At 34.4% G+C, this 23,239-nt stretch overlaps 2 protein-coding genes across 3 annotated transcripts; one reads left to right on the top strand and one right to left on the bottom strand.

Annotated features, from left to right (window-relative positions):
* The first annotated feature begins 7,836 nt into the window (after positions 1-7,836).
* LOC107459365 (phosphoglycerate mutase-like protein) lies at positions 7,837-12,515 on the top strand. 2 transcript variants are annotated; one of them, XM_016077591.3, is made up of 10 exons: positions 7,837-8,026; positions 8,870-8,934; positions 9,329-9,436; positions 9,751-9,830; positions 10,159-10,321; positions 10,812-10,886; positions 11,006-11,091; positions 11,543-11,662; positions 12,107-12,151; positions 12,240-12,515. In XM_016077591.3, the coding sequence occupies exons 2-10, from the start codon at positions 8,872-8,874 to the stop codon at positions 12,352-12,354; spliced, it is 855 nt and encodes a 284-aa protein (XP_015933077.1). In that variant the 5' UTR covers positions 7,837-8,026; positions 8,870-8,871; the 3' UTR covers positions 12,355-12,515. The 2 variants fall into 2 exon arrangements, with proteins under 2 accessions (XP_015933077.1, XP_020983758.1); XM_021128099.2 differs by having other exon boundaries at positions 8,852-8,934.
* Positions 12,516-15,023: 2,508 nt separating this feature from the next.
* LOC107459352 (uncharacterized) lies at positions 15,024-21,381 on the bottom strand. The gene is made up of 11 exons (XM_016077579.3): positions 21,278-21,381; positions 21,001-21,192; positions 20,386-20,481; positions 20,219-20,307; positions 19,962-20,090; positions 19,046-19,166; positions 18,316-18,400; positions 18,104-18,213; positions 17,251-17,402; positions 16,355-16,451; positions 15,024-15,736 (listed from the first exon to the last, which is right to left on the bottom strand). Exons 1-11 carry the CDS (start codon positions 21,356-21,358, stop codon positions 15,440-15,442), a joined length of 1,449 nt encoding a protein of 482 aa, XP_015933065.1. The 5' UTR covers positions 21,359-21,381; the 3' UTR covers positions 15,024-15,439.
* Positions 21,382-23,239: the final 1,858 nt, after the last annotated feature.

The following is a 23,239-nucleotide window of genomic DNA, read 5'->3' as shown; positions in this document are numbered from 1 at the left end:
ATTGGACCAAACGGACCAAACCGAATGAATCGGGCCCATATTGGGACTAAGGCCTAACCCAATTCACCCAATACTAAGAGATTCAGCTCTTCCTTCCCCATTCGCAAAATGAAACATGATAAAACTTGCATGAGGAGAAAGGAAGAATACTCAAACCCTTGCTACAATTTTTATTCCACCATAACTTTCAATCCGGAGTTCCGATCGCAGCACCGTTTACGGCCACACGACCACCATGTCAAACTCTACAAAGTCCACTAACTAATTCAGTAAGGATATCGCAACTTCAACCTCAGTATCTCTTTTTCCTAATTTCAAAATTTGGGTAATTGGATATTGAGATTTGTAACGTTTTGGTGTTTTAGGATCAAACTAGCTAGAGAAAATTATTAGGTTTTGTTCCATTGATGCTTGAGGAAGGTAAGAACTCTTAAACCCTTATGTGGATTGTTGAATTAATAAGCTTTGATGTTGATTATGGTAATATAAGATTGAAATAGATTGAATTATGTTGATTTGAAGTCCTATTGGTGGTTGAACTTGTGGATTTGAAACCTCAGAAGCTGGGAACTAGTTTTGGTGTGATTTTGGTGAAGTGAAAGCTTGAGAAAACGCTGAAATTGAGGTGTCTTTGGCTTAGGAAGAAATCGGCTAAGGTATGGTTTTTGTTTCTCGTAGATAATATATATTGTTACGTGAAAACTTAGGCTAGTTGATCGTAGGATAAGTTGAACTAAGTTGAATTGTAAGGATTATCAAGCTTTAGTGAAAACATTGTGTTGTGATAAGAATAAGTAGATTATTGACAATTGTTGATGGTGGATAATGATAGTAAATTTTGATGATGAAATTGATGAATAATGTTTATAATTGAATTGAATATTTTGAGTGTGTTGATGAGGTTTGTATGTACTAATGATGAGAATGTGGTGAATCATTGATTGTTGATGAGGTTTGATAATGACTATGAGTAATGATCATAATAGATTGATGATTTATGAATAATGTGGTATAATTAGGAATTCCTTGGGTGAAAATTTATGGAATTGGATAGTGGCATGTTGAGAAATGGGTGAAAAGGGTATGGAATTGTTTTGGATGAAATTTGGTGTTATTTTGAGGAATAAAATAATGGTTTAAAATTAAGATTTTGGAAAGAATAGAATTTTGATGTTTTGTTAAAAAGTAAAATTTTGACCAACTTCGGTAAGCTATAACTCAGCTTCCAGACCCCCAATTTAAGTGAAACTTATTTTGAATGAAAATTGGGTTCGTGAAGTTCATGCCATTTGAAGAACGGATAAAAAATCATTTAAAACGAGAAAGTTATGCGTGTGTGAACTTCGGTTCAAAAATCTGGTTTTCTACAAACTTAACCGCTTTTGAGGAAAAGGGAATGTCGCGTACGCGACCTACACAAGCGACGCGAGATATGCCCACTGTTTTGTAATCTCGAGTACACGAATATGGTCTCGCGTACGTGGACGGTACATGCGACGCGAGCACTCCCTCTGTTTTGCAATCTCGCGTATGCAGACATAGTCTCACATACGCAAGCCTCTGTTTTCGCCAAAAATGAGATTTTTGAGTGTTAAGTCAATCCTCTATCTTTCTAAATCTTTTTAATACCTATTTAAAATCCGTTAATGAGTCTTCAAGCTTTAGAAAAAGGGTGGGCATGTTGAAGAAGTTAAGTGAAAAGTTAAGAAGAAATTGTGAAGTGATGAATGGTTGAGTTGTTAAGGCAATGAAGTGAATAATGATAAATGATCTATAACTAATAGCAATGATGATAATGTTGAATGAGTTGAGATGAAATGAGATTGATATTGATATTGATGATTTATGATTAAATGATCACATGATTTTTATGTGTTTAAAGATTTTTGAGACATTCGTTGACCCCTATATGTAAGATGTGACTGGACACTTTAACTCTCTGGTTTCCTTATGGGCTTGCACATACATATGAATTAAGCTTGGGGTACTCCCGCATGTCAGCTTGGGATTTTTCCCATAGATATGTTTGAGTTTGGGGTGTTGTATCTCCCATGTAAACTTGGGATTCTTCTCGTGGATAATTTTGAGCTTAGGGATGCGCATACAGAGAGACTGTCCAAGGTTTGCTACCAGGATATGTCGAGCTGGCTATGTAACCGACAGATGATATCACCAGCCATAAGAAAGACATGCATCATGTGAATTTGAATGATTTGCTTGAGTATGCATTATCTTGGTTTGCCTAATTGCTTGACTATGTTCATCTGTTAATTGCCTATTTGTTGTAACTGCATTTATTTGTGTTTCCTTGCTTGAATTGTATGTCTATGCAACTGAAAGACCCCTCATATGGTGGAGGCATGACGAGGGTAGTTACACCGTTGTTTCGGAGGGTTGGAAGAGGTACGAGTGAAGTGTTGAGTTAGGATTAGATTCAGAACTTGAGAACCTTAGACAGTTTACCAAATTTCTGGTTTAATTTATTCCTTAAGTTTAATTTTGAGTGTCAAGAGTTCTAGGATTACTGCTGACTTTCCCGGGATCTTATATATTATGTACGTTGGCAACTTTACTATGCTGAGAACCTCCGGTTCTCATTCCAAACATATGTTATTGTTTTCAGATGTAGGTCGAAATGCACCTCGGTGAGCGTCTGGAGGTTCCTATGGCAAGCGAAGTGGGGATATTATATTTTGTCATATTACTATGTATATATATATATGTATATAGACTCTTCTCCTCTTGTACTTTATGTTTAATCCTCCTAGAGACTTTTTGGACAATTAGGGGGCTTATTTTATGTCTTTTGGGATACTCTGGGATATGTTTATATGTATGTATGTAATTATACTACAGCTGGCCTTGGCTTCGCAGGTCGAGTCTAAAGCTTGATATTCTGTATTCTTGGTACTCTACTCCTTATTTTTATGGTTTATCCTTTCTGTTTATCCGATTTTATGTTTTCGAGTGTGTTGATTTTTTCTTTTTACGGTTTTGCTTTAACTTTCCTTCAAGGCTCCTAGTTACGAATTTTTCAACTAGTAGTAGCACCACGGCCACTTGAAGGGCAACAAATCTTTCAACACAAACACAACACTAGCAACTTCAAGCATGCAAAATAGAAACATCAAAAAGAAAAAAAGAAACTATTTTTATCATCTATTTTTATCATACAACAACCAACACCCATTTATTTCTAAAGGATCAACATTATACTCACATCAATGAAGCCAATAACAATAAAATTAAATTCAATGCAACAAAAAAATTAAGAATATAGGCAAACATGATTTCAAAAAGCACGAGGAGAAAAAAAAGGACAAGAAGTACGACTTTTTTACCTAAATGCGCATGTAAAATACTTTAATTCCCAAAATGTGCACGATGTGAAACTATTCTGAAAATGTGCACTTCCATTTCTTGCACGGTGTCCGCGAAATGGATTACAACCTCATTTCACCCAAGGTTCCCACGAAATGGGCGAACCATATCAGGTTCAGCTAGCACAAAATAGCTAGCCCATTTCCTTCGTGGCAGCAACGAAATGGAAGGAACAAGTCAGGGATGCCAGGCACGAAATGGGGGAACGGCGGAGGTGAGTTGAGAACTCCATGTCTGTTGTACCGCATACGAAAGTGACAAATCTGTGTGTACCACACACGAATTTGAACAACGGCTAGGCTATTAAAACCCTTCTCCTGCAGAACTAAAGCCACATTTCCAATTTTCACTTCTTCTACCCTCAATTTCTCTCCGAAAATTCCATTTCCATAGAAGCTGCCTTCACCAATTTTTGGTATGGTAATGGCATCTGAACACATTTATGTGGTCATATATCCCAATGGAGAAATTTCGTATACAGCCAAAGGAGTGACCTTTATGTGTGATGACCCACTTTGGATAACGATTCCCCCCACAATCATCTCTGCAACAACTAAAAAATATGATTCTAATGAACACTGGGTTGATTGGAAAAAAGGAGATTAGTACGCTGATTTACAGGATGCCAGTTGCCGTGGCAAGTTCGTTTGCATATCAGAAAATGCATATTAAATATGACCAGCACGTGTCGATGATGTTTTCGTATCATCGTAGGATTAGAAGCATCTATTCGATGGAACTGTGTGAAGCTCCAAGATGTGGGGGGCAGCTCATCTACTTCAAATAACGTAGAGAAAATGCAAAATTCTGGTGCTAGTGAAGGCATTCCGTTTTCGGAGTTTGGTAGGGCTCGCAGTCCGTCCTTTAACGCCTTCGTAGCCCCCACCCAAAATGCAGAAACTCCTGACCGACGTCCCTCCCCCACTGTCCATGTCGCATATCCGGAAGGAATGGCCAACGGGTTGGCTGACTCCTTTGAGGAAGACGAGATTGAGGATGATAGCAGAGAGGAAGCAGAAGTTGTTCCGGAAACCCAACCATTTGAGGGCGACAGGGTTATCCCAACTCGTGTCGAACCGATAAATGTGGCAAGGGTTGGAGGTCTTTCGAACAGCACCCTCGACCACTACCTGCACTTATGTCTTGGTCCAATGAACTCGACAAATGCGGATGACATACCCAGTAAATATGGTTTGACCGGTGAAAGGGAGCTAGAGCTTCGCTTGAAATTTCTGAATAAAGATGCAGCAATGCTTGCTATTAAGAACTACAACATTCGTCGAAGTGAAGAATTCAAAGTAGTGGAGTCAGATCATACTCGGTATGTATGTCGATGTAAACTTTTTGGTGACCAATGTTGCTGGATGGTGAGGGTTGCGAAGACGAGGGCGTCCAGATTTTGGGAAATTCGAAAATACCAGGGGCCTCACAGTTGTTTGGCGTCTGCGACGTCACAAGATTATGCTCAACTTGATTCAAATGTCATATGCCAGCACATATTCCCCCATGGTTCAGGCAAACGCGACCATTTGCATAAAGGTGTTGCAGGGATCTGTGGAGCCGGCGTACAGATACAAGGTGTCTTACAAGAAGGTTTGGCTAGTGAAGCAGAAGGCAATAGCCAGAATCTATGTAGACTCAGGGATTGTACAACACATCCAGGGATGACAAAAACCGCTTTGTCTTCGAGCAATACCACCTATAATAATCACAACTGGTTGCAAGGTTTCTGTCCGATCAATATATAGCCGATATTGACACAGTTTGTCGGTTTGCCCACACTTCAAACTATGTCTGGAGGCGAATGGGCTACCAACCATCTTCGTTGCGAGCCGATTGGCGATGGAAGGTGTCTATATTTAACGAAGGGTTCGAAGGACCTTGTTTGCCACCGAATTGCTGCATGACTCTATTGATGTTAACAATCTCAATCCAGCGGAACAAAATCAGTGGCACAACTGCCATATAGAAATCCCTATGCGGAGCTCCAAGAAATTCCACAGGCACCCTCGACAGAATACGTGCATCCCTGTACGGCATCCACAGAAACTACCAAAACCAAGTGTCATTTACACAGGTAGACGAACTTTCGGGGAAAAAAAATTCATGCTCCAACATACAACAAGAATAATTACCTCGTCCACCTTCAAAGTGGCTAACCTCAGACGGTGCCTTTGCAAGCGTTGCTCGGCGTAGTCATTCTTTCCTCTCTTGCCCGCCTAAACCTTTGAAAGAACACCATGATCGTGACCACATTTAAATTCTGACGCAAATGAAATAACAACACAAGTCATAAATACAGAAGTTATGTAACATAATATAATATATTACGTTGTAGCTAATGGAAACGTGTATGGACTCGTCACGTCCGGTGCCCAGAAAGGAAGCCTGAAGTATATCTAAGACATCAGTAATGTATGACAGCCAGACATTCCCTCGACGTTATAATCAGTCGCTAGAAACATGCCTCTATACAACCAACAGAGCACGGCACTGCCCCAACTATATGTACTAATGGCGTCATAGTTGGCCAGGAGAGGAAGATAACGTACGTGAACCGTGTTGTTCGCTTTGTCAGGAAGTAAAACGCCACCCAATAAATACATAACGTAACAACATGCATACTGTACGAGGGCGTCATCGGGAGACTCAAGAGGCATCTGTTGTAGTATACTCTTGAGCCACTTCAATTTTTTGTTATACTTCATGGTCCCAACATGTCTGCCAGGAACTTCACCGAGGAGTTCCTCACACCATTGCCGAATATCCCTCTGGTGGAACTTACTCCATGACCTTAGAGTGCCGCTCACCGGCTCACCGTCAATTGGTAACCCCAAATGCATGGCAACATCCTCCAGAGTAACAGTACACTCACCCCATGGGAGGTGAAATGTGTGGGTCTCAAGACGCCATCTTTCCACAAAAGCGTTAATCAATGGGTTGTCATATTCAAAACGCTTTATTAAAGACGCATAACAGAATCTGGCTCTTCTTAAATACGGTTCAAGCATCTGCCTCCTAATCTCCATACTCGGATCTGCTTCGTCTGAAGAGAAAACATCGACTAGTGTGCCATGCGGAGGCAACACACGTACCGGCTGAAATTGAAATACATATATCAAAACAAATATTCAGTTTACAACATTTTTTTGTTATCATTAACAAATTTTTATTTATTTATTAAAAAAACTCACCTTCAGATGTAAATGAGCAAAAATGTGAAATTCATCCAACCTATTAAGATTTTCTTCCACATTAATTCCACTTCCACTCATTTTTATGAATTAAAAAAATATTCCTCCAGCACAAAAACTTTTTTTTTACCCCACCAAAATACACAACTACACACTAAACCCACTACTTCTCTCCTGTTTACTACCCCTTCGAATTGGTCCACTCCCCTCCACCCCCTTTTATATTGCTTCACCCACAAGAGTACAATAAATTGCCACCCAATCCACCCAATGCATGCTCGTACGAAAACTGTAACTATTAGGAGTTGCTGCCTTCACTGCTCGCCTAGCCATTTCGTGTCTACCACACGTGAGGAATGCCATTTCGTGTGTGCCTCCCATGAATTGGCCAATTCGTGCTCGTTATACAATAAATGGGCCATTTCGTGTGTGTCATTGCTAAGGTGATCCATTTCGTATGTGCTGCTGAAGTGACCCATTTCGTGGCTGACGCAATTGAAATGGTTTGTGTCAATCGCCAGAAGCTATTTCGCGGACACCCCCATGATATGCCTCATATTTCCATTTCGTGTTTGTTCTTTGTGAGTTGGCAGTGCGTATTTGAGGAGGAGTTTCAAACCGTGCGCATTTTGGGAATAAATGTATTTTATATGCGCATATAGATAAAAAAAACCCAAAAAATACCGACCTTAAAATTAAAGAATGAAAAAAAGCGAAAAATGTTTGAAGAATCTAAAACAGGCACAACTAAAAATAAAAAAATACACTAAACAAAAATACGAAGAGTTTAAGGAAATAAAAAAAAAAGAAAAAATATAATATTATTTAATAAAAAAATATAGTTTATTACTAATTTTACGACAAAAAATATATTTTAGATATAAAATACTAACAAAAATAGAAATTAGATTTTGTGAATTTTTTTACTTAAAGGAATAAAATATAATTTTTCATCATATATTACGAATAAGGTAAAAGAAATATAAAAAAGCAATATTCAAGAATTAAATATCAGATTTTAGACTTTACATGTTTAATTAAAAAGATTCATTACCATTAGAACAAGTCTATTTAAAATATGAAACAAATCCGACTCAAAAATTATATTTCATAAAAATGAAAAATCTAAATTCAAGAAAAAGAATTCCAACTGAGTTGAGTCACACCAAATCTTGAACCCGGTACACGTTTGACGAACTGACGTTGTGCAGTTGGCAACTTGTCCACGTGGGAAAAGGCATTACAACCAAAACCGAACACGAACTCTTCCATCTTCCCATCACTCGCATCAGCCGCCAACTCTCCTAACTCCTAACCGTCCTTCCATCGTTCCATTAACCCCGACTCCAAATTCCACATTTGCCCTCATTTTCAAACACTACCCTCTTACTTTCCTTCTATCCCTTCCTTGATCACTCGCACCTCCCTCGCATCAAAATTTTCTTCTCCTGGTATGTCAAACCTCAAACTCTCTCTCGCGCCTTTTCTTTGTCTTTCGTTTTTTTCATTCATTCCTCTATAGTTGCAATTCATATTTTAAATTTTAATTGTTCTGCATTTATTATTCGTATTTAATTACTAATTATTAATTATTATTTTCGAATGTTGCTGATTCCACGGTATCGATCAAATAGTAGTGCATATCAACTACTATTAGATATTTAGATCCAGCTGCTTTTATCAATTACGCTACTTCTTTCGATCTGATATTAATAGCCAAAAGTATTCTATTCAGATCAGATATTTTAGAATTTCATAATTCCTCACTTTTGGAAAGCTCATCATAACTTCATTCACAATTTTCTTAGCATTTCGATCACTTTCTTCTTCTTCTTCTTCTTCTTACGCTTTTAAGGAAGCAAGATTTTTAACTTTATAAACTCAACACAAACTTACCAATCATACGATAGAATCGCGGATTTAACATAAGTTTTATCTCGTGAACATTTGCTGTGTTTGAATACGTGATTTTGAATTAAAAATTTTGATAAGGGAAAAAAAATGATGTGGTGTTCAGTGTTCACTGTTATATCCACTGATGCTGTTGTTGAAATTCCATTCCATATGTACGGTAGCATATGCTGGTTTTATGCCAAAATTAGATTCTCGCTTTTTCTACTTATATTATTATTATTATTAATTTATTATTGTTATTATAATTGCCACTCTGCAGAACTGCCGGTATCTATGCCGAAACCATTTACTACGCTTTTGCAATTTCAGTTCTCTTTTTGAGCTTTAATATTTTATTCATCGTCTCTTTTTCTATAATTCAGTTTATTATTTATTTACAGGTATGGGTACCGCTGCCGTAGATCAAAGTCTCTATCCATTGCATCGTTGCAAAACTATTCACTTGGTATGTGACAATTTTATCCTTTAAGCACTTTTGTGTTTTTTTTTTTTTTATGCTAAGAAATTTATTTTATTTTATTTTATTTTTAAATTCCAACCTGATGGAGGTTTGATATATGAAATTTTAAAATGTACTCAGCTGTGGTACTTTATAAATGGATTGGTGTTTATTACTGGTGTTGTTCAATGAAATTCCGTGCTGTGTGGTCTTCAAATTTTTTTTATGAAGTGCATGAAATTTAGTTGATAATTGATACTGAATACATTTAGGTGATTAGAAGTTCATAGGTTGAGTTCTAAAGTATGTTGTATATTTGTATTGTGGTTCTTGAGATCATACACCATTTGCTTTGCTTTCTAGTTATAGCATTAATGTCTTAAATCATGTTTGAATATAGGTTAGGCATGCCCAAGGAATTCATAATGTTGAGGGAGAGAAGAACCATGATGCATATATGTCTGAGGATCTTTTTGATGCGCAACTAACACCTCTTGGTTGGAAGCAGGTAATTATTTTTTATTTCTTTTCTTTCTTTTTGTGTGTGCGTATTTGAATTTGGATAATGTCATGTTGTCAACAAATATTTCCGGTTGGTCTTTGCTGTGTGAAAATTCCTCCTTGAAGCAATTGTGATGATAAATGTTTGAAACTTCCTGTATTGGCGGTGTTGGTGGAGGTTCCATGGAATTTCCATAATTTGGAGTTTTGTGAAAAGAATAACATGAATTTGACAAATCTGTCCTGTTCTTTCCCTTTTTTTTCATGGTTCACTTTTTGTTCTCTGAATAGCTTGGTGGTGTTTTTGTGGCTCTATGACAGGTTGCGAATCTGCAAAACCATGTCAAGTCTTGTGGACTTTCCAAAAGAATTGAACTAGTTATTGTTTCCCCCCTGTTGAGGTATAGCTTGGTTATAATGTTTAGAATTCTGTTAAGACATGTCAATCTCACTTTGTTAATTCTGTTGCCACTTCCTTTATTCATATTTAAAAAAAAAAAATATACACCATATCTGAGCAAACAAGCTCTTGTTTATGATGTGTGTTCACACAAACCGACGCAAATGAGAATATCTATAACATGCATGGAAAATTTTTACCATCCAGTGTCTTCAAAACATTCAATTTATGGATAAATGTAGGATATTAACCATTCAATTTTTTAAAAACTGAATCATCTTGGTAAAAGTTTCATATATTGGCATTGCTCATAATTGCATTATTTGCAGGACTATGCAAACAGCAGCTGGTGTCTTTGGTGGTGAAGCACATGCTGATGGGAATAAGGAAGCTCCTTTGATGACACAAAATGTTGGAGATAGCAATCATCCTGCAATTTCTAGTCTTAACTCTCCACCATTTTTAGCAGTAGAGCTATGCCGAGAACAAATAGTATGTAATGATTACATAAATGCTATTTACTTTTGGTGTAGTTCTGGAGTTTGGATTATTGATTCAACTAATTACATGAACCATTCCCTTGGACTGAAATTTTCATTATGCCACAACATTAGTTTTAGGAAATATACCAGATAAAAAACTACCTAAATTTATTTGAAAATGGCTAGTATGGTATTTACGATGTCACTCTGAGCTTTGGTGTGTTCCTTTGTTACCTTGTATCACTACAACGTTAACTAGGCTTCCTGAGTCTTTCCAAAGTATCCTAATTTGGTTGGTTGGATCATTTTAGTATCATATATGGAGTCAGCTTGGCATCTTTGAATAATTTGTTTCCGCATTTATTTACATGACCAGTTCACCTGTAGCTATTGACAAAAATGAAATATGAAAATTCAACAGAACTCTTAACCCTTTCCTAAGTTTCATTTGCCATATAAATCAATATGCTTTTATATAATGCTTTATGCCTGTAATTCAGGGGAATCATCCTTGTGATAAGAGAAGAACCATCAGTGAATACCGGAATATGTTTCCAGCAATTGATTTTTCACTGGTACATTGTCTCTAGCAGCTTTCACAGTTAATCTCATTCTTATATATATGTCACTACTCACTAGTTGATAACAAAAATTTGGTTGAATGGGATTCATGCTTGATATAAAATCTGTTTAGATTGAAACTGATGAGGACACCTGGTGGACTCCAGAAAGAGAGAAGAGAGAAGAAGTTACTGCTAGGGGACTGAAGTTTCTTGACTGGTTAGTAATTTAGTATTATTAAATAATTTCCTCTTGTTTTCTTGCCAATGACTTTTGCATATTTAGTTATTTACCAAGAAGATTATCGTGTTGGATAACTCAGATAAGGAGGGCCAGAGAATAATCCTTTTTGCCAATGACTGTGTTGGGAGGTTCATTATATCTTAATTTTAGTTCTTAGAAAAACATTTTTAATTTTGCATTTGAAATTTCTACCATGATTTTGCATTGAATCTTATGCCCCTCATTGATGGCTTCAGATTGTATATATGTTTGCACTTTGGCAATAGAACCAATATTAACATTCAATACTACTCTTATATTCCGTCTTTTTCTCTCCAGCTTGAATATGTTCTGGACAAATAGTTGCAAAGTTTCATGGTGTTAGCATGGCAATAAGGCTATAACCAACAAATCTGACATATTTTCCCCAAATTTTGTTATTGCCCAGGTTGTGGACACGCCAAGAGAAGGAAATAGTGATCGTTACTCACAGCAGTTTTCTGTTTAATACACTAAGTGTTTTTGGAAATGATTGTCACCCAAATGTGAAGAGCGAAATAGGCAAACAGTAAGCATTTTCTGAGAAAACGTTAGACTAGATGAATAGAATATTCAGGTTTTTGATATATGATAGAAAAAAGAAATTATAAATAGTTAGATCCTTTATGTATGTGTCTAATAAGAGAATAGCACTGAAGGAAGAAATCTCATCCTTTTAAAAGAGGTACGAAATATCAGAAACCTAAGAATAATAATAATAAAATAACCATAATGACTTATGTTGGTTTAGACCAACTCAGGTGAATCATACTCTAGTGGTAACTTATTTAATTTGAAGTTTCTGAGTTATATGTTCCTTGACATGACTACAAAAAAATCAATTAAAAGATACAGAAATATAGGAAGTTCATTTGATTGGAAAATGTTATTAGCTTTAAACTACTAAGTTGTTGATCTATATGTGTAGACTTGATAACACTTATTGACAATTTTGTATTTCTTGTTTATACAGCTTTGCCAATTGTGAGCTACGTTCAATTGTTCTGGTTGACAGAGGGTGAGGATTTTACTTGCTCAACAAGCTACTTTTACACTCAAAATCAAATTAATTTCTCACTTGAACTTTATTTGCGTGCATTGTCCAGTATGATTGGATCAGATGAGTCAAGTACTAATTATCCTGGCAAGATTCCTTCTGGCCCTGATCTTCCCAGTGATCTTGCTGATGATAAGCATTCAGCCAATGGATCCACTAATTAATAACTTATTTCCTCGGTGATTAATGATGGACTAGTATATAGTGATGAGATTTTCGTCCAGGATATAGTGAATTCTTAATCTTAATTGCGTTTACAAGCAAAGTTTCATGTATTTGTTTCATAGAATAAAAGAAAGAAAACTATATTCAAGTAGTTATATAACTCTCTTTTTTGTGGAATTAAGTAAATCGGTGAATGATGGAGAAACTAGTTCTTTAATAGACACAAATATGAATGCATGTTATTATTACTTTATTTCATGAACTTAAAACTGAAAGTTTAGGGGAAAATAAAAGTTTAATTCCCTAATCTTTTTAAGAAAAAGCTTTCCATATTTTTTAGATAGATTAAAATTCATTTATAATTCGGTTAATTTTGGTTGATAAAATTTCTATTGGATGGAATTTAGTATTTACTATGATTATTAGGCTCGTTTATTTAAATAAAGAAAGAATGGACAAAAGTACACATAAATTTTCGCTTGGTAGACAAATGTATACTCTAGTTTTTTAATGAGTATGGACAAAAGTACACATAAATTTTCGTTTGGTAGACAAATGTATACTCTAGTTTTTTAATGAGTCATCTGTACACACTAATATCAAGCACTTGTCATTTTTACCTTTTCATTTTCTAAATAACTTTTTCAGCCGCAGTGGCGGCCAATAATTCTGCGCATTGTGTGATGTGACCTTTTTTATGACGACGCATTGAAAACTAAATGATAAATTATTGAATTTGTTAAATTTGAATAAAAAAAAATTTACAAGTGATTTAGAATCTTCATTCTTTTCCATCATTCATTAAAAAATAGATGTAGATCAAGGCATGTAACTCAGAAATAGTTTAGGACTATGTTCGAAGTAAATTTTGGAGAAAAAAAGAAGAGAATGAAGATTTTAAATCACTTGCAAATCTTTTTTTATTATTAAAATTTAACAAATTTAATAATTTATCATTTAGTTTTCAACGTGTCATCAAAAGGATTATGTTACACCATATACAAAGCCACTTGACAGTCACTATTACCAAAAAAGTATCCAGGCGACAGAAGGATAAAAGTTATGCAGACAACAAAAAGATGGAAATTACAACAAAGCTTGATATTAGTGTTTCAAAAGAGGTGGTATGAGAATGAAGCAGTGGACAGTATTGTAGAGGATAGTTAGAGAGAATATTTTCTAGAATCACCGATGTACCGTTTGTTTCGAAAGCTCAAACAATGTAGATGCGAACTTGTGAAAGGAGATAGAAAGAATTGAAAAAGAAGTAACAGCAGTGAAAAGGGAGTCAAATTCTGCCAAGAAAGTATATGAGTTTCTGCATTAGTTGGTGTTAATTTATTAAGAATGCCTTTTTTGATCTTCAAGAAGATAATGAAATCCTGTAATTTAGTTCATCTTTGAAACTAGCTAAATTCCACAATCTTGGTATTTGCTCCACTAAAGAAGCTAATAGACTTGATTTTCAAAGTATCTTGTTATTTTGGTTCAGTTGGTTAATTTCCTTTTACTTTACTCTGTTTTTTGAGATTATAAATCTTTTGCTTCACTTCCTATATGTATTTGTGATTTATGATTGAATACAGGTTAGGCATGCCCAGGGAGTTCATAATGTTGAGGAAGAGAAGAGAACCCTAATGCATGCTTCTCTAATGATTTTTTGATGCACAACTAACCCCTCTTGGGTGGAAGCAGGTAATTATTTTTTTTTTTTTTCAGAAAAAAACATTGTTGAGTCTTTTTGGATGGTTTTTGTGTTGTGAAATTTATTCGTGAAATGATTACTATGATAAATATTTCGTATTTGTTTTCTGAACGTCGTCATAGTGTTTTTGTTGCTCTATCATAGGTTGAGAATCTACAGAAGGTGTTAAGGCTTGTGGACTTTCTAGAAGAATAGAACTGGTTATTGTTTCTCCTGTTAAGGTTGAGTTTGGTTCTAATTTAGAATTCTGTTAAACATATGTCTGTCTATGTTAAGTCTGCTACTTCTTTACCGTTTTTGTTAAAATTGTATATCTGGACAAGCTCTTGTTATGATGCGAGTTGCAAGAATATCTGCAATATATTATTCACACATACTAATACAAATAAGGCTATTTATGATATCTGCAATAATCATCATTGTGATGTTCTTGGTTCGGATTTGGATGCTGTATATCCATCTTCAGGTCAATCGTCCACCATGATTGGGTGTAAACTTCCAGGTTCCGGCAACTGTGCCAATGTTTCGAGAATTACATGAAATTGGGTTGCTTTAGGCTTGAACGTGAGGTCCAAACGCCTTTGGGTGATTTGTCCGACGTCTTCTCCAACAAGAATGAATCCATTCGAGTTGTGAAAAGTGGTATCTGTAAAGAAATCTAATGCTTAAATTAGTAAGAATTTTAGCAGGTTTTTAATAAATTGGATTAATATTTATAACTGTAGATGTAAAATCAATAATCATCTTTTAAAGTCGTTCCACCTTTAATGGTGAGTAGTCATTCTCTTTTGTTAAGAAAGTTGTTAAAATCTCTTTTTTAAATGAGTACGAGAGATTATAAAGATTAATTACTTATTCAGATAAGTAATTCTAAGTCTAACATCGTTACGACCAACCTTTATGAAATCGAATTGGTGTTGACCTGACTAATATCTGTAGATTGAATTTTATTCACTTTAGATTTGGCTATGTATTAGGCCAATGAACAACTTTGTATTTTTATTTTTTCAAAATAAAAAACATTTCCAAAGAGTAAAAAGTATAACATTAATTTTAGTTACATTTTGTGTTACCAAAATTTCATAACCACCATAGAATGCACTTAATTATATAGTATCCTACGAGATAAAAAGAATTCCACAACCAATACATATACTGATTTTGTGTTTCCTTTCATAGAAGTTTTCTCCCCACAATGCGTAAACCCTCAGTGTCCTTTGGCCGCAAGGCAATGACTAACATCTAGCCCCACTGGGGTTCCCCTTTCAATGATCCATCATCCATCTCCATTCCATGCAAACAATATTGATCAAGTACTCCACAAAACTAATTAGTTGCACTGAGAAGACTTTTCAGTTCGTAGTGGATAACATAATGTTTCAACTCTTTTGCAAAAAGAACACGAACCCAAGTAAGATTGACAGCAAAAGAATGAAAATAGCAGCCATAAGATTGACATGACCCGAGTTTGCAGATTTATTATTCTCCGTCAATTCTCTACTATCATCAGTTTTGCTCTTCTCCAGATGCTGCGGAATTGCTGAAGAGAAAGGCACTGCTACATCCCAGAAAGATTTGGTTTTGACGGAAATGGCTTCTTTTTCTAGCTCCAAAATTGTTGAAACATCAGTTGGAGCTTTCATGGATAATAACTCTGTACAATGATCTTTTAACACCTAAGATAAGAAGAGAAAATAAATCATGTTAGTGGGATCAAATATATGAATTTCTTATTTCTTCACAACAGTGCAGCATGGAGACTATAAAACAACAATAGCAATCAAACCAGATTGACGTTAGAATCTAGATAGAATCTTAAAATATGATCACCATATGGAAGAGCAATAGTTATGTTAGGGTGATTATTTTCCTTTGTCCTTTACAAGATAACATCCTATGCCAAATGAAGTAAACAGCAATGATTAATCAGTCATAAATTGAATGTCTAGTGCAATGAAATCACAGAGCAGTATCAGCTTATGCTCATGAAGGCTGAGGGTAATCCCTCTGAAAAAATATATCACCATGTCCCTCTAGAATTCATGCCAATCTTTAATTAAATTCTGAGTTCACACAACTTTTATGTTAAGGGCTTGGAAATACCAGTTAGTTGCGCAGAGGCACACCAGACAAGTTCATAATTTAATTGTTTCTTTATAGAACGTATACCAAAATTTAAATAATTTTCTCAGCAGCAATAAAAAAAGAATGCAATGATATTCAAACAATCAGAGATATGCAAACAAATCCAACACTCACAAAACCTATACTCTGACTATAGCAGTGGAACTAACCTCAACTGTATCGGAAGGCTGTAAGTAGTCACACACATAAATTCCTGCCAGCCATGGTGCAAAGACTCGTCTAGGAAACGGAAGCATGCACCCTTTTCTGTTATACACAAACAAACAGTGCTTCAAAGTTCAAACCAGTATTAGCAGTTAAAATAACAAGTGTATGAATTAGATCTCAGACGATCACTTTTTTCTACAATTATGACACAAATGACTTAATCACCCAAAACCTATTGCATACCAACTAAGAAACAAGGTATTCCATGAGGTATCAGGTAAATTATTGACATTTTAGGACCTTTTTTTGCCCCAGAAAAGCCTGTGTGTTTGAACAACCAAAAGAGTGAAAGGAAAACCCACATTGCCATACTGTTCTTTTCCTTTATAATTTAGTAGTTTATGAAGAAAGTAAAATACAACAAATTCTTCATTAAACCATTTTATGAAGAAAATTCAAGTGAGCAAGAATAATCAGGTCACAAATCGATGGCCTTATACCACAAAAGATGGAGCTCTATGCCCTAAATAAACACCTCTTGCAGTGCTTAATGTAAAAATTTAGAGCATAGAAACTTAGAAAGCACCTATTCATTGTAATGCTTTCTTATAAACAAAAACTTAAATATCTCCATGGGATCAAATATATTCCTATGAGATTTTGTTTTTTTAACAAATCATTGTCCATTGGAAAAAGCTTAGACAATAATAAAAAATTTTCAATCACACCGTTATTAAGGAGGAGAAAGGGTAAGGATTTAATTTAAGAGAGTTGTCATGATAGTAATTTTGTAAACTAAACGTAGATTACTCTTAACAATCATGTTTTTTCAATAATGTCCTCATGTTAAAATTAGATAGTAATTTCTATCCAGAGGTAGTTATTAGAAGTTACAGACCTTAACAAATGTAGCACACATTGGGAAACAGGCTTCTCGGTTGATAAATCGCTGGATGCTTCCCTGCCAACATCTGGACCAGAACCTGAATCAGCATCTGCCTCATCACATATTATATCCAACCTACTTTGCAGACTCATAATGATATCTCCCTGTGCACACGGCGTGACCCCGGGAGGTATAGGAAAAACCAAGAAAGAGACCAAGTTAGTGAAGTTTGGAGAAAATACTTTATTCTTCATAACAAAAAGAAATTGATTAAGAAATTGTAAAGAATATTACAAATAAAATAGAGGACAGCATATCTTCAACAACGGAACAAAAGGGAAAATAAAACAACACAACAACAACAACAAAAGCTACCCATCCCTCTGAATATCATTTAGGGAAATCCTCTTAAACATAACTATGTGCTTTACCCCAAAAGGAATCCAATTGCCTAAACATATCACAAACCTAAATCAGCTGATATGCCAAAGAAACCTCTTTAAAAATGTTAGGTTATGTGCCAACAAAAGTCAGAGTACCTGCTAAAGAATATTAAAAATCCATTGTTTAGGAAAAGAAAAAAAATATTATTAATAAAAAAGCTAAAATAGGAAAGTCACTGGTTCAATGTGTTCTCTAGAATAACTTTACAAATATGCTACACTCTTCTAGATCATAAACATTAGACTATAGATTTCCAATGTCATATTTCATTCCGTAATCCCAGAAGAGCATTGCACAATCAACTACTAATTCAGAAAATGACATTTCCATAATGGGCAATCTAACTCAAGCCATGAATAAATGAATTGAACAGAACTGTACAGTAAAATCATGATCAGAATAGACACGAGTTAGTGATTACCTTTATGTCAGTGATTGCCTGTGAGATTGGCTCTTTTGAATTCAGATATGCAAAAGAACATACCAAACCACTGAATGAAAGAATACCTACAACGTCTCTTTGGCTGAACGCTTTAAAAATATTAAATGTTAGTTACAAAAATGAAAACTTCTAATATAACAGCAACAAATTAGCACTAAGCATAAATAATATAATAGTATGGACAAACTTACCTTCAAAAGGAGTATTACTCGTAAATGGTAAAAGCAATTCAACTTCATGCACACCATCTGTTGAATATGGCTCACCATCAACAACCTGGACAAAATGATAATTGATAACAGCAAGGAAAATCTTACCGCTGAACTAACAAGCAATTCAGCACAAAACACGGACAAAACCAATGGCCTGACAACCTTGATTCACAGGCCTAGCAAAGAACAATAACTTAACGGATTTATTGAGTGAGTATATTTCAAGTTCAGAGAAAGTTGCAATCTATTTATACACAATTTAGCAGTCAATAGCATTCAGGTTAGGCAATTTGATCCATTCAGTAAATCTTTGGTGTACACAACTTGTAGCAATTTCCAAAAAGTCCAATAGTTTTTATTGAAAGAAGGATAATGTTTTATAGTAGTGTTACGGGCATGCACTTACTCAGTTTCTTTCACTAAAGCCGAATGCTATAGCATTTAAAGTGGCCTTCTACAATCTATTATGGGATAAAATTCTATTGTAGTTAGAACCTTCGCAAATAAATTTGCCACATTCTTTTTACATGCTGATGTTTCAGTAGAATATTGTTAGGGGCTAAAAGGAGTCAGTTACTTGTCCTTTGCATTAACAGAATCACAAAGTCCAAGTTACTTATGTGTGCTAGCAATATATTCCTTCCAATTTCACAAACAAGAACAATTGTGCATAATGTACTTTAAGAATCAGTGAGAGCAGATTAATTACCAATTTACCATCAATCAAGGCCCGTGCACCTTTAAGTTCTTTAGCATGAAGAGATATTGCATGACGAAGAACATCACTAAATGTGTGGAATTTTGACGCATTGTCATGAAATATAGGCAACCTTGCAAAATACAATATCATTTACGAAAGATCAATTTACCAAAAGGTATTTGTCACCAACAAGAATGAACGACGAGAAACTAATGAAAAGGGGACTATATACAGAGCCCCCGCCCGCTCCAACAAACAAACACACACACACACACACACACACACACACAAAAAAAGAAATAATAAAATAATATATGATTGGTAAAATAGCTGCCATGTCCCTTTTTCCCATGTTTCATTTGATTGCTAAGACTTTCTTCCCCAAAAACTATTTTTGACTGAAAGATTCCTCCAAAGTGAATGTATCTAAAACAAGCAAGGACATATCCATTGCCCACCCTTAATTTAATCAAAACATGCATGTTGATCTAAACCACCCACCAACTGATTTTAGGATACAACTTACATAGCCACTTTAGAGGAGCTTTTGATATTGTAGATATCTTTTACCAGAATGAAAAGAGCAACTTCTCCGTGTTAGGACTTTTACCCTACCTTTGCTTTGTGGAAATAAACCAACTATAGACTTAATTTGTCATTACTCTATACATAACCAGAACCTGTTATTCCTAAGTGAAGCTCAATCTAAACAAAAGTTTTTTCCAATATATAGAAGAGAAAAAACCACACCAATTCAATAGTCAAGTTTATGCATTTAGTTTCACACTATCACTGTATCACACATTGGCACCTGAACTAGCTTGAAAACCTTAATACATGAAGAAACAGATCAATACTTGATAAAGAAACAACATACATAGGGCTTCAATGACCCTAAGGTTAACAAAGGAGGGAAAAATGTTACCTAAGAGTAAAATTGTACATGCACTTAAACGTCTGAAGATAATTTAAGACCTTTCCCATTTTAAAGTCACAAGGCCTCAGACTACTTGATGTAATGTTTGAAGATAGGGAGCAATTTCGACAACTCCACCTGCACTAATAATAATATGATATGAGTAATCAAGTATCATTTCCAAATCAAAGAAAATCAGTGAGACAATCCTGTTTATGATGTCAACTGTTTCGTTAAATAAATACATACAAGAGCCCTGCTTTTACCTTCTTGGGCTATAACAAATGTGAAGAAGCAGCCTTTCATCCCACTCAGCCTCCACAATCACCGCTGCTTCAGCAACCACTTTCACCGTCTGCAATGAAGCATTAATTTAGAAAGCCACTATCAAACAAAATTAAAATCAAATGGCAAATTCACATAATACACGCACCTGGCAAAGAACTATGGTAGAGTTCTTGAAGGCCCCGTCACTAATCCAAACATATATGCCAACAACCTTCATCCCACCCACAAGCATTCTAGACACCTTCATGAAACAAAATCCCAAACCAATTTATTCTATACACACTGTTAGTATGAAAGATTTTTACCCAGACATCTAAATTGTCATCTCCGCAAAAGAGGTAGATATAACTATCCACTATTTCAAAAGTCATACACATACAAGCTTCTGATTGGATGACCTTGTAAAACAATCCAGTGCATAAAAGTTAAGGAAAAAATCATCTAAAGATACTTTAATCACCTTTTAATTTGTAACTTTTATCATTTGTAAACTCACTATCTTGATTTAAGGGTGATTAAAATATTATTTTATCACTTTATCAACTTCTTCACTTTAGAGGAGCTTGATCCAAAAGTTAAACTCCAATCAATAATAATACACTCGACTGAAGGTGTATAAACCGAGATACAACTCAAGTGTACAGAATAATTTCCAATCTAACTTGACCCAAGCGTTTCTTAACTAATTTTAACTAACTAACTAACTACAACGACATAACAGAATAGTAATAGTGAATGGTAACTAGAGAAGTAAACGAACCTGACGAGCATGTTCAGCTACCCAATCCTTATCAATGAAGAGAGAGGAAGTGTCAGATTTGGAACCTTTCTTCTTTTCAGGTTCGGAGATGGAAGAGGCAGGGTCACCGGAATCATTGTTCGGGGTTGGGATTAGGTCGAAGACGAACGCCCGGTCCAAACCGGAGCTGAACTTGCCGATTATTAAACCCACCTGAAAAATCGAGAGAGAAGAAAAAGTGAGAAATGAGAAGGGGAAAGAAGTGGAAGGAGGAATTGGGAGAGAAAAAAAGAGGTGCCTCGGATGGAAGTGATGATTGGGCGAGACGATCCTCGATGGGTTTGAGGCGAGTTTCTTCTGCAACCACGGCTTTCACCATTGTTGATCGTTTACGCGAAAATAATAAATGATCGTCGAAGTAAATATTGTATTTTTCTATTTAAAATTTTAAATTGAAAAAACTTTTAAACAGTATTTGGATGGGAAATTGAGATTGAAAGATAAAAATTAAATTAAATTTTTATATTATATTTAGTATAAAATATACAACATTAAACTCAGACTCTTAATACTATTTGGTGGAAATAAATGTGGTAGCAAGATAAGAAATTAATGATAGAATGGAGATAAAGTTGGAGGATTGAGGATTATAAAAAGGATCAAATAAAAATTTAAAAAGTTAAACAAAAATATTTTTAAAAATAAATATTATTAAAATTTTATGTTTTTGTTTTTAAAAATTTCGGTCCCTTTACTTTTAATAAAGACTAAAATTTTATATCCTAAGATTAAAATTTTAATTTCAATCACTAACCACTAAATACAATATTAAATTTAGTCTTTCAGTTTCAATTTTCAAATTCTAAAAACAAATATTACCTTAATTTTTTAATTTGTTAATTAATCATGTTTCCTATACTTAAGAAATCACTACCATTTTCATTTTATTTTTATAATTATTATATATTTGTAACTACTTGAAGATGTGCCACTTTTCTTCTTCTGTGAAAAATCACAAAAGTTATTAAGCACAAACCAAATAGATAAACAGTATAACTAAGCATTTCTCATTGATAAAATCTGTAATTTCATTTTTTTATCACATAAATTTTCTACACAAATTATATAGAAACTTGGAATGGATTCTTTCAATTGTTAAAAAAAATGAAGAGTATAAAGTGTAATCTCTAATTCTTCATTGCTCTTTCTCTCATATTTATTTTTTGTCCTACTTATAAAATTAATAGTGAAAGATCACACTTTACTCCGTTAATTGTTAAAAAAAAATTGAGAGGATCCATTCCCATAAAAACTAGGCATTTTTCATAAACAAAATGTGCAACTTCAACTTTCTTTTTAATATTTTTGTTATTGTATTCATCAGACTTATCATAAAACTTTTTTAGTTGATGCTTTTTTTTTTTAAGATCAGCACAAGTATATTTTTTTTTTTGTCATTATAGCTGTTGCATATTGGATAAAGAAAAAATAAGACTTAAATATATATCTAAAATTATAAAAATGTATATTAATTATCTTATTAATACATTCAAAATTTATGTCAAAATGATTTATTTATACATCCAAATTTATAAGATTGCACAATAAATAATTGATTGACACATCTAGAAGTCAACTGCAAATAATTCTTTAAAAAAAATAAAAAATCTAAAAAATGTTATGATAAGAACAAACACTTAGATGACCATTTATGACTTGGACGGTTAAACATTAGAGGAATCATTTTTGTAACACCCTCACTATCAGAAGTTACGCTTCCGGCTGTGCGACTCTGATAGCAAAAAGTATTATGACTCCTTTACATATTAAATATTAAAAATAGAAGCCCGTGACTCGACACTGTATCACTGATTTCTTAGAAAACCGGAAACAAATATTTTATCTTAAGAAAAGTACAAGCAGACATAGATTCATATACAAGACTTCTTACACAATATCTTATAATATAATATACATATAAAACATACAACTTCTATCTCTCTTATAAAAACTTGTAATAACAAAAACGAGGAAAGAAAATAATCTAATTAATACAACAACATATAAATCATTAAATAATAATATTTAGTTTAGGAAAATTTGAAGTCTTACAATTTTCAAAGAAGAATTCAAATTATTGAAGGTTGAAAATGAAGACACTTTATATGTATAAATAGAAGGCATCGGGAAAAGCAAAATACACAACAACAATCAATAAAATTCTCTCTCACTCTTTTATACTGCTAAAACACTCTTCTCT

Source organism: Arachis duranensis, chromosome 7 (assembly GCF_000817695.3).
Source record: "Arachis duranensis cultivar V14167 chromosome 7, aradu.V14167.gnm2.J7QH, whole genome shotgun sequence".
In the NCBI taxonomy this organism is placed as follows: domain Eukaryota; kingdom Viridiplantae; phylum Streptophyta; class Magnoliopsida; order Fabales; family Fabaceae; genus Arachis; species Arachis duranensis.
Note: the sequence above shows the minus strand (reverse complement) of the source record. Positions and strands in the feature narration are given on the sequence as shown.